The following is a 14,721-nucleotide window of genomic DNA, read 5'->3' as shown; positions in this document are numbered from 1 at the left end:
TAGTCACACAAGAAGTTGCAAAGGGAAAAGATCGTCTCTCGAGATGTAAAATGCCACAGACACATGTCTCAGATCCATACAGAAGGGTTGGTAAACACTTTTTTTTTCTATGCAGGCAGAGCGATCTATTCCTCCAAATCACTCCTGGAGGCGTCCAAAAGCACTACTGGCCATGGCCAGACGGTTATCAACTTCCTTGAAAGCGAGGTGTCATTCGATACTCTGCTTCCTAGATATGTGAAGTGGTCTACCAGGTTAAGGGGACGTCCGTTTACGATGACCTTTGGGGCTGAGTAGGTTTTATTGGGTCACTTCTAAAACATGACTTCTGTTTTCTCGAGATTTATTAGGTTAACAGAAAGAGGCGGAAGCGTATGAGAATTCGTTGACCTCGTTCTGAAGATCATGTTCATTGTGGGCTAGCAGGGCGCAATCATATAGATAACAGATTATAACTAGATTTTAAAGATCTATGACGCTTATGACAAAGCCTTTCGCATATGTGTAAGATCAATTTTTTTAAAGCAACAAAATAAGTGATTACCAATAGTTAATTAGCTCATTGCTTACTCTTTTTTTATTGATTCTAGTGCTGTCAGATAAAAGAAATATTTGTACCAAATTTCAGCTTCATCCGAGATTGAGTGTGGGAGAAATAACGTGTTCAAACTTTTTAACATACAGACAGAGTGAGTTGATATAAACTTTGTAAAAAGATTTTTAATAGACCTTTTATTGTCATGTAGTAATGAAAGTTACGTAAATGCAATGTGTGAGTCACATAGTCTAGTTATCATGAAATACAGTGTGTCATAAAATACAATGTGTCAACATCTAAAATTAAAGAATCAAAGCCAATTAATAACAGTAATAGTAATTATAACCAAAAACAAATACCTACAATGTACAGAAAATAGTCAAACTTCAAACAAAATCATTCAATTGATCAAAATATTGTCATAATGTAGATCTAGTTTTTAAAAACAATATATCAATTTAATTAGTCAAAATCAAAATATGCTCCTTTTAAAGCTCTGTAATAAAAATAAACAGATTCTTAATAGCATGAAGCTTAAAGAGAAGTAAAAAAAAATATATTTTATTTACTTCTGATTATTTTGTATTTCCCCTGGTATAACAATTTGACAACTGTAACAGGAACCAACATCTATAAAGAACAGTGGCAGCGCAAAGAACCTGTAGACCCGGGTACAAGAATATGATGATGCCCCCCCCCATCCCCCTCCCCAAAAAACTATAAGTGTAAGTGTGAAAAAATAAGCATGTCATCCTGTATATTGTGATTTGATTCGTGATTTTTTAGGGCGTACCCGTGTCCGCACACCACTAATGGGTACCTTACCTTACGTTGTGCTGGCAACATGACACCCTAGTAAACATTTTCCCTGTATTTATCAGCACATTGACTACAGTCTGTTAAGTAAAAATATCTTACAAGTCAGTGTCGTGATACTTAATCGTTATAGGCATTCTTCAAAGTGATAAACGACCACCCCCAGTCTTATAAGTCATGGTTCAGGATTAGGGTTGCTACGCCACTGATACAAAAATGGTTATACACATGAATATATCCTGGCGCACACAGATTATAAAAAGCTTGTCAACCAAATCTAAAAATAAAAAGCAGTTTAAATTTAAAAACCGCAACAAAAGCTTGTGTAACTTAAATGTTACAAACACACAAAAAATGTTATAGTGAAAAATTTAAAAAAACAAAAAAACTTGCTTTGCAAACCTGCTAGATCTACTTACAGTAACTGGGAGGAACATATCCGATTTGTATTCATAAGATACTTTCGCGCCTAGATATAATCATATCTTCAGGAAAAAAAAATATTTTCAAAACATATTTAGTTGGCCAGATTTTCAAAGCAACGATGGCCAAAGTGCTATCCAGCTCTTCAGTTACCCACTTATCAGGTTACAATCGCCAGAATAGTCAAACTTGTAAGCTTTTGATTTTCTGGGTTATCTATCTTTGATCATGTTTTAAATAGGAAAAATGTATTTTTTTGTGTGTATATTTTAAATTGCTGGCTCTAATATTCTTTTAATTTCTAGACTGTCTAATGAAATTTTGAAATAAAATATTTAAGGGCCCGGGGTTTCATCTCTTTAGGGGCCTCATCATTTTGACATTCGATATAACATGAAATAATGATGTAATATTTAATATCTAATGTAAAAAAAATTCGAACACTCAAGTGGGGGCCCGAGGGGATTTTAAAATCCTCTTCCCCTGACCCCCCACAATAGCTATGCCACAGATTTTAATCAACTTTTTTGTCAAATTCTGTTTTGATAGGTAGGCCTACAAAATACTGAAATGTTTTGCACGTGTCGTATGACTAAAGAAAACAGTTGGAAATGATGCTTAAATTACTCTAATATTTTTAAAATACCACAGAGATTCCCTAAAACAGTTCAAGTTAGAATCAATAATAGATCATGTTATTAATTAAAGAAGGATTATTATAGCACACTAACCTTATAAAAGTAAACATCATACTGATGCGATTAGTCTACCACTAACACGAATAAAAAGTTTGAAGAAAAAAAAAGCGTCTTCGAAAACAAGATGGAAGCAATACGAGTTTTAAATGCCTCTGAATACAAGGCTTAATTACTAAAGGAAGAGAGTGAGACAGTCTTAACTCTTTGTCTCCTAACTGACGATACCAGCGTTGATTCCACCAGAACGTGTTAAATAATAACGGAGAGAAAGAGTTAAGAGAAAATGTGTAGATGTGAAAAACACTTGACACTCAGTCAACACGATGTGAACAACAGAAGAGGAACCTTACTTGAAGTTCAAAAGATAGAAGACAAAACAAAATCAAGATGTCTAGCTAGTATAGAAGACAAAACAAAATCAAGATGTCTAGCTAGTATAGAAGACAAAACAAAATCAAGATGTCTAGCTAGTATAGAAGACAAAACAAAATCAAGATGTCTAACTAGTATAGAAGACATGACAAACTCAAGATGTCTAGCTAGTATAGAAGACTGATAAATCGTCATTATCATCTAGCAAGTATTGTTGTAAAAGTTTGGACTCGTCCTTTTTACATAAAATACTCACGTCTATGTTCGCCACGTACTGGCTCATTTGATTGGTCAGGTCTGCGGTTTTGTCGAATCGACTCCATGGAAAATTAACACCAACATCTACGAGACTTGTAGTTATGTCCGTTTCATTAGAGTTAGTGTGATCAGTAGAAAACATAGAATGCTCGTGAACAATTGAATCAGATCTTGTAACGTTAAGGGGCGAGTTAATATTTGAACTGCGATCATTTACAGTCGAGTCATCAAATATAGAATTAGGCTTAGAATCTGGAGATGAATCAATTTCTGTGAAATTAGTGAGTTTAGCACTTAAACTGTTTAGTAAGGAACTAGGGTTAAGATTGCAATCAGTAGAAAGACAATTAGGTGTGCAATCAAAGTACTCTGGACAAAGATCGCCATCTAACGACAGAGAGCTATTTTTAGAATCTGAAGAATCGAGAGAAGCAGACGACGATTGCCTTATGGGAATAAATTCACTTCTCGGTGGAATCATGGGAGAAGTGTTGTCAACTCTAGATGGGGCTACATAAGCTGAGGAGATAAATCGTGGGAGGGAACCGAATTCCTTTAGATCAGAGGAGAGAGATATGCCAGAATGAAAATTTGAGGCTCTAGTTATAGGAAGCACAGACTTATTCGAAGAGATGTTTAAGACACATTCCTCTTCTGAGACAGTTGTTGTCATGTGAATACCATCAGTAGTCACTTTGTTGTTCGCTACTTCAGGGTCAAGGTTAAGGGTGTTTACAGAAGGAATGGCATGACTATCGTTTTGAATGTCTGGAACTTCTCTAGATGACATTCTCATATCTACACAATCTCGGATTATATTGTTTGAAACACTAACATTATCATTTCCCTCGGTTGAGATAGTTGTATTAGGAAATAAATGTGGTATATTATCGACGCCAATATCTCTAGAATTCTGCTTTTGCATTGCTTTGTGACTGAACGCGTGATAAGATAACTCTGATTTGCTTGCTTTTGATGGAACTGGGTTATCGTCCGCTATATCACTATAGTGTCGTTTGACTCCGACTGATTCTGTAACTTTCAAATTTTCAATAGCAGTTAAAGTGGATTTTAAGCACTTGGTAATGCAGTCAACCAACAAGATATTAACATGAGAGTTCAATTCTTTCACATTTTCACTAATACTAATAACAAAGCTATGCAAGCTGGTGACTTTGCAAACAAAACTGGTCAATTTTGTGTGCAGATACAGTTCCTGCATTTTCCGAGCACTCCAAAGTTTGGCTTCCTCTTCAAGCTCTTTTGGGAACCTGCCAGTAGCAACTAAATGTTTTTCAAGGGCCAAGTATTTCTTTTGTAAAACATCTTTAGTGTCTTTGGGATTTGAGGTTGGGTTCTTCCAAGACACGCCCACAGTCCCATCCCACCAATCAGGTTTGCATTTATCATTCCAAACAGTTTCTTGACCTTTGCCCTTTCCCACCACCTCTCGGGACAAAAGTCGAACAGCGAAATCAAGCCAGGCTTTTTCGCTGTTTATAGGGTCTCTTTTAAAGCCCAAAGTGTCCTGAGGCCAGCTAAGCTGACACTGGCACAAATGACCGCAGCTCATTTCGTTGGCTGCGGAATGGTGTAACGAAACGATGTGTAGGTAACTCCTTGTCAATATCCAAGTTGATTTTATGCTTCGATGTTTCTGTGATATTTTTCTTGTTTAAGAAAGAGCGCACATTTGCTGGAGGAGCTTGGTCTTGAAGTTCAGGTAGTTGGTCATCATTATTAGCCACCGAAATATTCGAAGGCATTCGATCCCCGAGCATCATACGAGAAAGAAAATCCGTGTGCAGCTCCATTTTATTAGATTTCATTTTCATTCTGAAAGAGTAGGTAATTGATTTTTTTTTTAAAAAGAAGAAAAGCGCATTACCCAAAAATAAAAACAATATATAAATATATCTTAGAAATATGGCAGTTCTAGAATACGAAGATACATGAGGTAATGTAAAGCATCTAAGCATCTGAACTTCATATATCTTAAATACTTTACCTTGGATTCGTATCTGCATAGAGATTCTCTGGTTTGAGAAGCAAATCCAACTGAAATGAATTTTTTTTTTTTTACTTTGATGAATCAGTTACTTGAAATTTACACAAACAGATCACATCAAAAAAAAATGTTGGTTAGCTATGACTTACTTTAAGCCAAACACAACGTTTGTTGCATAAGACTAAAATAGGTATGTAGAAACCATGGGTGCCAGCGAGGGGGGGGGGAGAGCAAGGTGGTGTTTATGCATACCCCTGGATTCTGAGTAGCCTAATTTTAAGCAATTACTTTGCACCATAAAATCAACAAATATTAAATATAGAACAACAAAACGACACAAATTTTATAGTACAATGCGGCATAGGCGCAGAAATGGGAATCAAATTGGGGCATGGCTTTTCCACTCAGAAAAATGTCAATTATTAAAAAGCAACAAAAAAAATGGAAAAATAAATAAAATACTTACCGATTTCGTAATCCGGTTATATAAAATGTGTACTATCTCAGTTTCCTTTTTCTCCTAATGAAATAAAGATATGTCATAAAAATATATACACTTTACTAATGAAAATGAAAAAACTTTTAAACCTAAATCTTATTCAATCTTATTACTTATATATTGTGAGCTTCATGATATGTAGTTGTAGCATATGATACACTATTTGTTTTCTATTTGCTTTATATATGTTTTATCAAATAACATGTTTAAAAAAGTGTAAAAAAAAAAAAAAAGTCCCCCTTTCAGACCTTGTGATCTATAGGGCAGATGATGTAAAGTTCATCTGATTCTGTGGCCTATGGTTAACAGAGGGTATCATATGGCCAGCACAACCACCAACCGCCTTTACTTTTCCCCAACTAACGTCAGGTACCCATTACAGCTGGGTGGACTCAGGTACCCATTACAGCTGGGTGGACTCAGAGGCGCCCGAAGATCCTGAAGTTAAAAATCCCAGTCTTCACCAGGATTCGAACCCCGGACCCCGGTTCGGTAGCCAAGCGCCTTACCACTCAGCCACCGTGCCTCCTCAATTATTAAAAGCAACCAAAAAAAATGGAAAAATAAATAAAATACTTACCGACATCGTATTCATGGTAAGCCATTTATAGCTAAAAGGACTAAAAATTTGTTCTTTCTCAGTTTCCTTTTTCTTGTAATGAAATAAAGATATGTCCTAAAAATATATACACTTAACAAATGAAAATGCAAAAACTTCTAAACCTAAATCTTATTCAATCTTATTACTTATATAATGTGAACTTAATGATATGTAGTTCGACTACGGCAGGACGCACGATACACTGTATGGTTTATATTTGCTTTATATATGTTTAATAAAAAAAAATGTTTTCAAAAGTGTTGTTGTTTTTATTTGTCTTCCTTTGTGAAAACTACCTTATATTGACCACACGATAAAAAGCTCACTATTGAATTTAGCTCTCACTATTGAATTTAGCTCTCACTATTAAATTTCTATTGAATTTAGCTCTCACTATTGAATTTAGCTCTCGGCTCAAATGTTTCGTTCTTACCAGTAGAGATTTGAATAAATATCTAGACTTATATGAATATTTTGTATGCAGGGATGTGTGGTCGAGAGACTTAGTGCGTGTCAACTTGGCTTGGTTACCTATCAAGAAGGCTCGAGGTTTGACACCCGACTCGAGCAGAGTTGTGTTTACCAAGCACCTTAAAGCAGTACGGAAAATATTCTCAAAGGCATTTAACTCCCCCCACTGGTCAAAAATTGAGATTGGACCAGAGCGCTCTGAGCGTGCTATAAGAATGAAAGTGGCGCTACATAAAAGCTATTTTAAAAACAAAACTGGAATGTATCACCATCAGTTTCATAACGGAGGAATTTATTTTCCCAACCATCAGTTTCATAACGGAGGAATTTATTTTCCCAACCATCAGTTTCATAACGGAGGAATTTATTTTCCCAACCATCAGTTTCATAACGGAGGAATTTATTTTCCCGACCATCAGTTTCATAACGGAGGAATTTATTTTCCCTATCATCAGTTTCATAACGGAGGAATTTACTTTCCCAACCATCAGTTTCATAACGGAGGAATTTATTTAGCCAACCATCAGTTTCATAACGGAGGAATTTATTTTCCCAACCATCAGTTTCATAACGGAGGAATTTATTTAGCCAACCATCAGTTTCATAACGGAGGAATTTATTTTCCCAACCATCAGTTTCATAACGGAGGAATTTATTTTCCCAACCATCAGTTTCATAATGGAGGAATTAACTTTCCCAACCATCAGTTTCATAACAGAGGAATTTATTTAGCCAACCATTAGTTTCATAACGGAGGAATTTATTTAGCCAACCATCAATTTCATAACGGAGGAATTTATTTTTTTTTAAAATAGCGAAATTAAAAAAAAAATTAAAAAAGAACAAAGCTTACATTAAGTGTATCACTTAATTTGGACCAGTCTTGTAATTAAATTTGTAAAAAGCATAAAACGACAATCTATATAGGGGACTAATTCAGCTTATACCCACCACTTCAGTCAAGTACAAACAAACATAATTTATTACCAATAATTAATTAACTAATAAGTTAATATTTTTTTAAATTGATTCTTGTGTTGTCAGGTAAAAAAAAAATTGCGCAAAATTTCAGCTCGATCCGAGACTTGGGTGTCGGAGAAATAAAGCGTACAAACTTTTGGCCAGACAGACAGACAGACAGACAGACAGAGTTGATAAAAGCTCACGATTAAATTAAAAAAACGTAAAGGGAGAATTATTACTAAAAAAAACAAAACAATCATTTCCTTTTACCTCATAAACACTAAACAATTCCTCAATATTGCTTTCTTGCATGTTGTAGACATAAACACCAAACAATTCCTCAATATTGCTTTCTTGCTTGTTGTAGACATAAACACCAAACAATTCCTCAATAGTGCTTTCTTGCATGTTGTAGTAATCACCAGTAGGCCTGCACTTTTGGACTATCTGTTAGGTTGGGGGAAGCAAATGTGAATGAGCTAACTGACGTCAGAAAGTTTTTACTTTTGTTGTCACGTGATCCCAGAAAAAATGGATTGCGAAAATGTAAACATAAACAAGAAACAAAGCGAGCTAATAAAAAAACGTAGTAAATTATATTTCCAATTAATTCCAATCGCACACATTTTATATTATTAGTCTTCACCCTTTACCTTCACCTATCCCTTAGTCCAGCGGTTCTCAACCTTTTAGGCTCGGCGACCCCTTTTTACGATTCTCCACTCTGCCGCGACCCCCACACACACACACACACACACATACAGCAATAGAAGAATAGACAAAAACAATCCATACTTTCGATGGTCTTAGGCGACCCCTGGCAAATCGTCAATCGACCCCCCAAGGGGGTCGCGACCCATAGGTTGAGAACCCCTGCCTTAGTCTCTTGGGCAAGATTTTTTGACCCTCTTTCTCCATTCCTTTCTATTTGCCTTGGATAGAACTTCTTTCGATGGCAGGCCCGTCCGTTGTTTTGCTGTCTTCCCATCACTTTCTCTGTCTGCCTTTTTTTCTGGTGCTGTTCCCTGAAGGGGAGTTCTTTGCAAGCCCCGAAGACTCGGTAATAAGGCCAAAGAGTTTTATTTTACTTTTTTTTATTGACAGTTAGCAGGTCATTGTGAGCTCCAATCGCTGTAGTAGTTCTCTCTCTAATATCTTAGTTTGTGATGCAGTCGCTTTAAATGCGATGCCTTGGATCTTTCTGTGGCATCCGGAGGAATTCCAGCTCACGTCGCCTCAGCGTGGCACCTCCGTGGAAACGTCCGCCAGGGGAGTCGGATAGGCTCCCAATGAGTTATCACAGATCTGCTCTAGCGATTGTACATTGCAAGTGGCGTGGATGTAAAAAAAAAAAGGCTTGCTAACCAGTCCAAACCCACACCCTTTCGTTCCCCAACGGGGGCCATACCGGTGGTGATGATCCCCTCACTGGTGCGGTGGCACATTATAGGCGTACGGAAGGCCCACACGTTTGCTCGGCCTCCGGCCTCGCACGGTTCGAGGGAACCCGTATCGATGGTTCAGGAGACCGTGTCCTACGACATACCGGGTGTGATTACATGATCACCTAGGATAAGGCGGGACTCCGGACAAAGGGGTTGGTGAAGAGCCAATTTGTCGTCCTGCCAACGGATTAAAGCCTTTCCCTGGTCAATGGTCCATAAAAAGGATTCGGAAAATCTCGGACCATAAGGACATCTGATTCTGTAGCATCTCAATGTCATTGCTAGGATCCTCCTATTTAGCACTGCGCATACGTCCAAGACTTGCAAACATACAAGAATGTGGCCATGACCAGCGAGCGCATTGGTCTGATTTTAGTGTCGAGGGCTGTATTTGAGTTTTGCAAGTATTGTTAGTATATTAAAAACTAATTACATGATTGATTCAAGATAATGAATGAAATTGTACACAATATTAACATTTTTATTTTGTTTGTTTTTTTGCTTAAAAAAATCTTTATAAGTTTAGGCTGGCTGGACACGGAAAAAGGGCTCTAACGATTTTCCTTTACATGAGGGGTTCTCAACCTGTGGGTCGCGACCCCCTTTTTGTGTCGATTGACGATTTGCCAGGGGTCTCCTAAGACCCTCGAAAAAATAGAGATTGGTTTTGTCTATTCTTCTAGTGCTGTGTGTGTGTGTGTGGAGGGGTCGCAGCAGAGTGGGGGATTGTAAAAGGGGTCGCCGCTGCTATACCCTAACCCTAACCCTAACCCTAACCCTGCCGGACCAAGTTAAACAAAGGACGTTTGGGCGACGAGTACTTCATCAGCTACACCAAGCCCCCAGTGGTGCGGCAAGCTGTAGCGGGATAGACATTTATTTGTCCAAGGGCTGCTGAAGGCAATAATGTGAAAATTATTGTTTAAAAAAATAATAAGTATTTCATTTTACCTCAGACAAACTACCCGGTTTGGCGGTTTGGTACAAGGTATCTTCACCAGAGAGAGCTGACAAGGGCTCCTTGTCGTCCTGTGAGTTAGAAAAAAAAAAGATAAGAGCTCACTCATGTGTGAAAGTTTTTACTTTGTGGTCACGTGATCAAACACAGCACTTCAAACAGCATATTTAGATTTTGGGTGAGGATGTTAAGATAATTCCTGGTATGCCGGAATTAAAATAGGCTCCAGGGTTGACGTCAAAAGGGCCCATAAATTACCATATGACCCATATACACTAAAAGAATGTTGTTATATTATACTAGCCGACCCGCGGCGAAGCATACGCTGCTATTTAGTGACGGGTGAACACTTCCTGAAAGACACAGTTGTCCAAATGGGGTTGGTTTGGGCATACGACTGTGTGCGCTTTACTGAAGAGAAAGGAAGGCGCGGGAGCGGGTGGGAGCTGGTGGGAGGAGGGTTGGAGATTCTGCGTGCGTGCGTGGTGTCCCGCATGGTTGGGCGAGGTAGATAATTATATATACAAGGAAGATTATAAAAGGGCTTCACAGAATGTTGAAACTGGCCGTCTTTGGCAGACTTTGCAGTGTAACACTAGCCCAACACGTTTTAGTAACAATGTATCGGTGATCCAGGTGGACTTCAAACCTTCACCCACTGTTCGCCCTTAGTTAGAGTTAAAGTTATGTGTAGACGGTTAGATGGTCAGACTCTGTTGTAGCATCAGCAAAAGTTGTTGCAGGCAGCCGAATCCTGTTGCAGATGTCCAGAGCTAGAGTCAAAAGACTGCAGAAGTTAAAAAAAAAGTGGGGGGGGGGGCCAGATGACCTTAGAGACGATAAAGCAATCACATACACAGCAAACGAACCAGTCATGTTGACCAATATACCATGGACATATGCAAGATGTTGTTTTTACGCAAGGAAAGGATGAAGTAAAAAAAAAAGTAAAGGGGGCGGGGTAAAAGAACCTACTACGTCCCCACGTGCAATTAGGCGATTATTTTATTCCCGTGCAGTTGTTTGCATTCTCGTAGTTTTACTTTATTCAAAGAGTCCAGCCAGGGCCGGTTATACAAATTGTGGTGGGGCGTGGGAGGCTAATGGATGCTTGCGAGGCCCCTCTACTAAATCTTGTTTACAAAAGCAACTATTACTATTGTATCGCTTTTAGAATCATGTATTAAACATACCTAGGAAGCAACTCAAACACAATAGGTTTCAGTGTGTTAATTCAAGCTATCAATCATACGATACACTTAATATGTTAATTCTTTCTTTAAGTCCTACATCTTTAAAAACCTGTGACAAGAGTGATGACTGACAAGATAAGAAGTGATACGAAATATTGAGATGTTGTGAAAATTAAAGCTAAACTCTTTTCTTTTTTATTGAGTTGGCAACAGTGGAGCTCAATTGTCAAGCTCCTCGCGAAAATCTCCATTCGCAATATAAGGAATTATTTTTAACTTACCATTCTCGTTATTGATTGTCAATCAACACTCAAAACCAAGAACGTAATGTCTTCTCTGTTAATAAATAAAAAAATATATTTAAATTAAAAAAAAAATGTAGTCATGACAATTGAAAACAAAAGCATAATGTTATTTATAGTGTAGAACAGCGGTTCTCAACCTTTTATGCTCGGCGACCCCTTTTTACAATCACCCACACTGCCGCGACACCCCCCCCCACACCGGCAAACACACAGCAATAGAAAAATAGACAGAAACAATCCATTTTTTCAATGGTCTTTGGCGACCCCTGGCAAATCGTCAATGAGTGTTGCAATACAGTATGAAACACACTGCAGCGAATACATTAGTAGCACTTCAAAATGGACACTAACTGCTGGGAAAAGGTGGCACTGGATAGATCCACATGGAGAGCAAGCATAAAGGAAGGGTCTCGGATTGAAGATGCTACACACAATAGTAGTAGAAAGAAGAGTGAAAATGCAACGGCGCCTGGTGATTGCAAATGCCCAACCTGTGACCGCAGCTGTGCATTGAGGATTGGCCTCTTTAGCCACACAAGAAGTTGCAAAGTGAAAAGATCGTCTCTCGAGACGTCAAATGTCACAGACAGTGTAATAGACAGAACCATGGGTAGAGATAGGTTGGGGCTGATTTTGCTAAGTTTGCTATAGCTCTAATTTTCTTTAGTGCCTTTGGAGCATGCTTTTAGCTATTCTTTTAGTTTTATTGTGACCATGATTCGTCAGATTTTGTCTAAAAAATTACTTTATTTCGTAAAATTTAGTTACAATTTAAAAGGAAAATTTTCACCATCCCAAACGAGATGAATGAGTTCAACTTTTTTTTCCCTTTGTTGCCTTCTCCCAATCTTTTCTAAATGTTCAATATTCATAGAAATAGGTTGCACTTTTGAATAGGCCTGATAAAATTAAAATATCTTTTATTTTTCGGACCTTGCGATCTATAGGTCAGAAAGATGGCTAATTGGTAAAGCGCTTAACTTTCAAACCGAGAGATCTTGAGTTACAATCTCGGTGAAGACTTGCATCTTGAATTCTTTTTTTAAAGATTCCCCCCCCCCCTCACTTTGTACTATCCTATATCTTTTTCTTTTTGCAGCTTCCGAAAGGGAAGAGACGCTATTAGTTTTGTGTAGTCTGTCTGTCCGTCCGTCTGTTACATTTTTCACTGTATCTGTAGCGTGTTATTAATTATTATTATTATTATTTGTTCTTTGAAAGCAAACTCTTTAATTGTGAAATAAATGTATTAATTTACAAATTTTTAAAAAATTACCTGTCTAGCATTTGTTATAAATGTAATAGTTATAGTCCTATTTATAAATTAAATCAGCTATATTTGTGTAATTAAGGATTACGCCTAATTATGATTTACAAGAATGTAAACATTGATTTATTAAAAAAACAAAACAATTATGCACATTCAATGCTTATATATATACAGTTTTAAAATAAGTTTTAATAGGTAGTTTTTTTTTTTATTTTATTTTATATATGTACGTAAAACGTCAAATTTGGCAGCTTTATAAAATTGTTTATCTATATGTTAACATGTAAAAAAAATCTATTTATTTCGCACTCTTCTTAAACAAACTGGCAAATATCAAAACCTAGTGCATTATTGTTACAGGTAATGCATTGGATGTAATCGCAGGCATAATGTTTTAAAAGAACATTTTCTACATGAGAAGATAGGTTTGGGGCAATTGATAGTTTGCTTTTCATAGTTTCCACATCCAGGCATAAAGGTTTCATGTGACTTTCTTTTTAAACTTAAAAGTATCCTTAGTTTTTCATATTTATTAACAAAAATAAATACAAAAAATAAAAATACTTTGAAAAAAATAAAGCTTATATTGTAATTTTATAGTGTAATTTTATCAATTAGTTTGGATCAGTCATGTAATTAAATTTGTAGTAGATCCGGACTAGATCTGGACTACAATAATAAACCTGTGCTATTAGAAATATGGCCTATTTTTACCTAGTGTTTTTGTTTAGCGCAATTTCATGTTTTTAGCTTTCTCGATGAACTATGACCCTATGACCCTATCTGGACCAATGAGAAAGGGGAAAAAGAAGGGGGGGGGTAGCTCCGTGAATGTTACCGTGGTCGCTTTTTTAAAGGCATAAAAACACACTTGTTTACTCAGGGCTCAAAAACTTCTCAAGGGGACTAATTCAACTTATACCATCATATCTGTCTGGTAAGGTTTATTTCCCTTATTTGATCAAAAAAAAATTATCAATTGTTAATTAATTATTTTTTAAATTAATTCTTATTTTGTCAGGTACAAGAAATAAATGTGCAAAATTTATAATTGATCAGAGATTGGGTGTGGGAGAACATAAGTGTACAAACTTTTTACCAGACAGATACTCTGACAGATAGAATGAGATAAGCTTTGCAAAGATGTATATCTAGTGAACTATAGTAAAAGTAAAGCGGTTTCGGATTCTAATACAATGTAATCATGTTATATAGACAGATGATAACTAAAATGTTTATCTATTTCTGCGGGCCACGGTTAACGACGGTGTAATGTGACCAGCACAAGCTATGTCCGGCTCCCATTAGAGCTGGGTGGACTCTGAGGCGCCCTAAAGGTCCTGAAATTTAAAATCCCAGTCTTCACCAGGATTTGAAGACGAGACCCTTCCGTTCGGAAGGCTAGCGTTTTACGGCTCAGCCACGGCGCATCCAATTTTATTCTAATTTAATTTAGTTTTCGATCTCTGGTGGAGTCTAAGATCGTAGACTGGGATCTAGATAGTAACTTTTTTTTTTTTTTTTTTAGTTTAAAACAATTGACTGCACTATCTCCTCATGTATTTATTTAGCTTTGGAAACACGTCTTGATAGAGTAGGGCACATGTTGGCTGACTACAAAAATATAGTTTGGCTCATGTGGGACAAATCTGCTTTGCTTTAAACAAAAATCTGGCTTCATTTTTACTCCTAAACTTTATATAAGGCGTGTATTCTATATATCAAAGCATTTAAATAGCAATGATATTTTTGGCACTTACCCCGTTGCCAGGAGGTCCTTAGAGTTTCACGGTGTGACGTTAAGTCCTGAAGTTGGTTAACCACCCTTACCATTTATAGGATCTCTCAACCAATCGCCTTTTAGTTGGTTAACCCTTTGGACAGCCCAAACCACCTCACCCTT

General features: G+C 37.1%; 2 protein-coding genes across 3 annotated transcripts; both read right to left on the bottom strand.

Moving 5' to 3' along the window:
• Window positions 1–713: 713 nt before the first annotated feature.
• Window positions 714–4,643, bottom strand: LOC129927375 (uncharacterized). Its single transcript, XM_056036094.1, has 2 exons — window positions 3,029–4,643; window positions 714–2,992 (listed from the first exon to the last, which is right to left on the bottom strand). Exons 1-2 carry the CDS (start codon window positions 4,325–4,327, stop codon window positions 2,975–2,977), a joined length of 1,317 nt encoding a protein of 438 aa, XP_055892069.1. The 5' UTR covers window positions 4,328–4,643; the 3' UTR covers window positions 714–2,974.
• LOC106066898 (uncharacterized) lies at window positions 714–14,641 on the bottom strand. Of its 2 annotated transcripts, none has more exons than XM_056036095.1 (8): window positions 14,579–14,641; window positions 11,525–11,579; window positions 10,044–10,121; window positions 7,918–8,094; window positions 6,193–6,288; window positions 5,580–5,633; window positions 5,114–5,163; window positions 714–4,941 (listed from the first exon to the last, which is right to left on the bottom strand). In XM_056036095.1, exons 2-8 carry the CDS (start codon window positions 11,525–11,527, stop codon window positions 4,644–4,646), a joined length of 756 nt encoding a protein of 251 aa, XP_055892070.1. In that variant the 5' UTR covers window positions 11,528–11,579; window positions 14,579–14,641; the 3' UTR covers window positions 714–4,643. The 2 variants fall into 2 exon arrangements, with proteins under 2 accessions (XP_055892070.1, XP_055892071.1); XM_056036096.1 differs by having other exon boundaries at window positions 6,193–6,264.
• Window positions 14,642–14,721: the final 80 nt, after the last annotated feature.

This window comes from Biomphalaria glabrata, chromosome 7, assembly GCF_947242115.1.
Source record: "Biomphalaria glabrata chromosome 7, xgBioGlab47.1, whole genome shotgun sequence".
Classification (NCBI taxonomy): domain Eukaryota; kingdom Metazoa; phylum Mollusca; class Gastropoda; family Planorbidae; genus Biomphalaria; species Biomphalaria glabrata.
This window is presented reverse-complemented; position numbering and strand designations above follow the sequence as displayed.

Excerpts from the sequence above, each read along its gene's own strand:
- LOC106066898 (XM_056036095.1), bottom strand. Across the intron at positions 6,289-7,917 it reads AATTGTTTAGTGTTTATGAG|GACATATCTTTATTTCATTA; the intron begins GTAAAAGGAAAT and ends ATATATTTTTAG. Across the intron at positions 5,634-6,192 it reads TTACCATGAATACGATGTCG|GAGAAAAAGGAAACTGAGAT; the intron begins GTAAGTATTTTA and ends TTATTTCATTAG.
- LOC129927375 (XM_056036094.1), bottom strand. The coding sequence starts at position 4,327 with ATGCAGGAACTGTATCTGCACACAAAATTGACCAGTTTTGTTTGCAAA.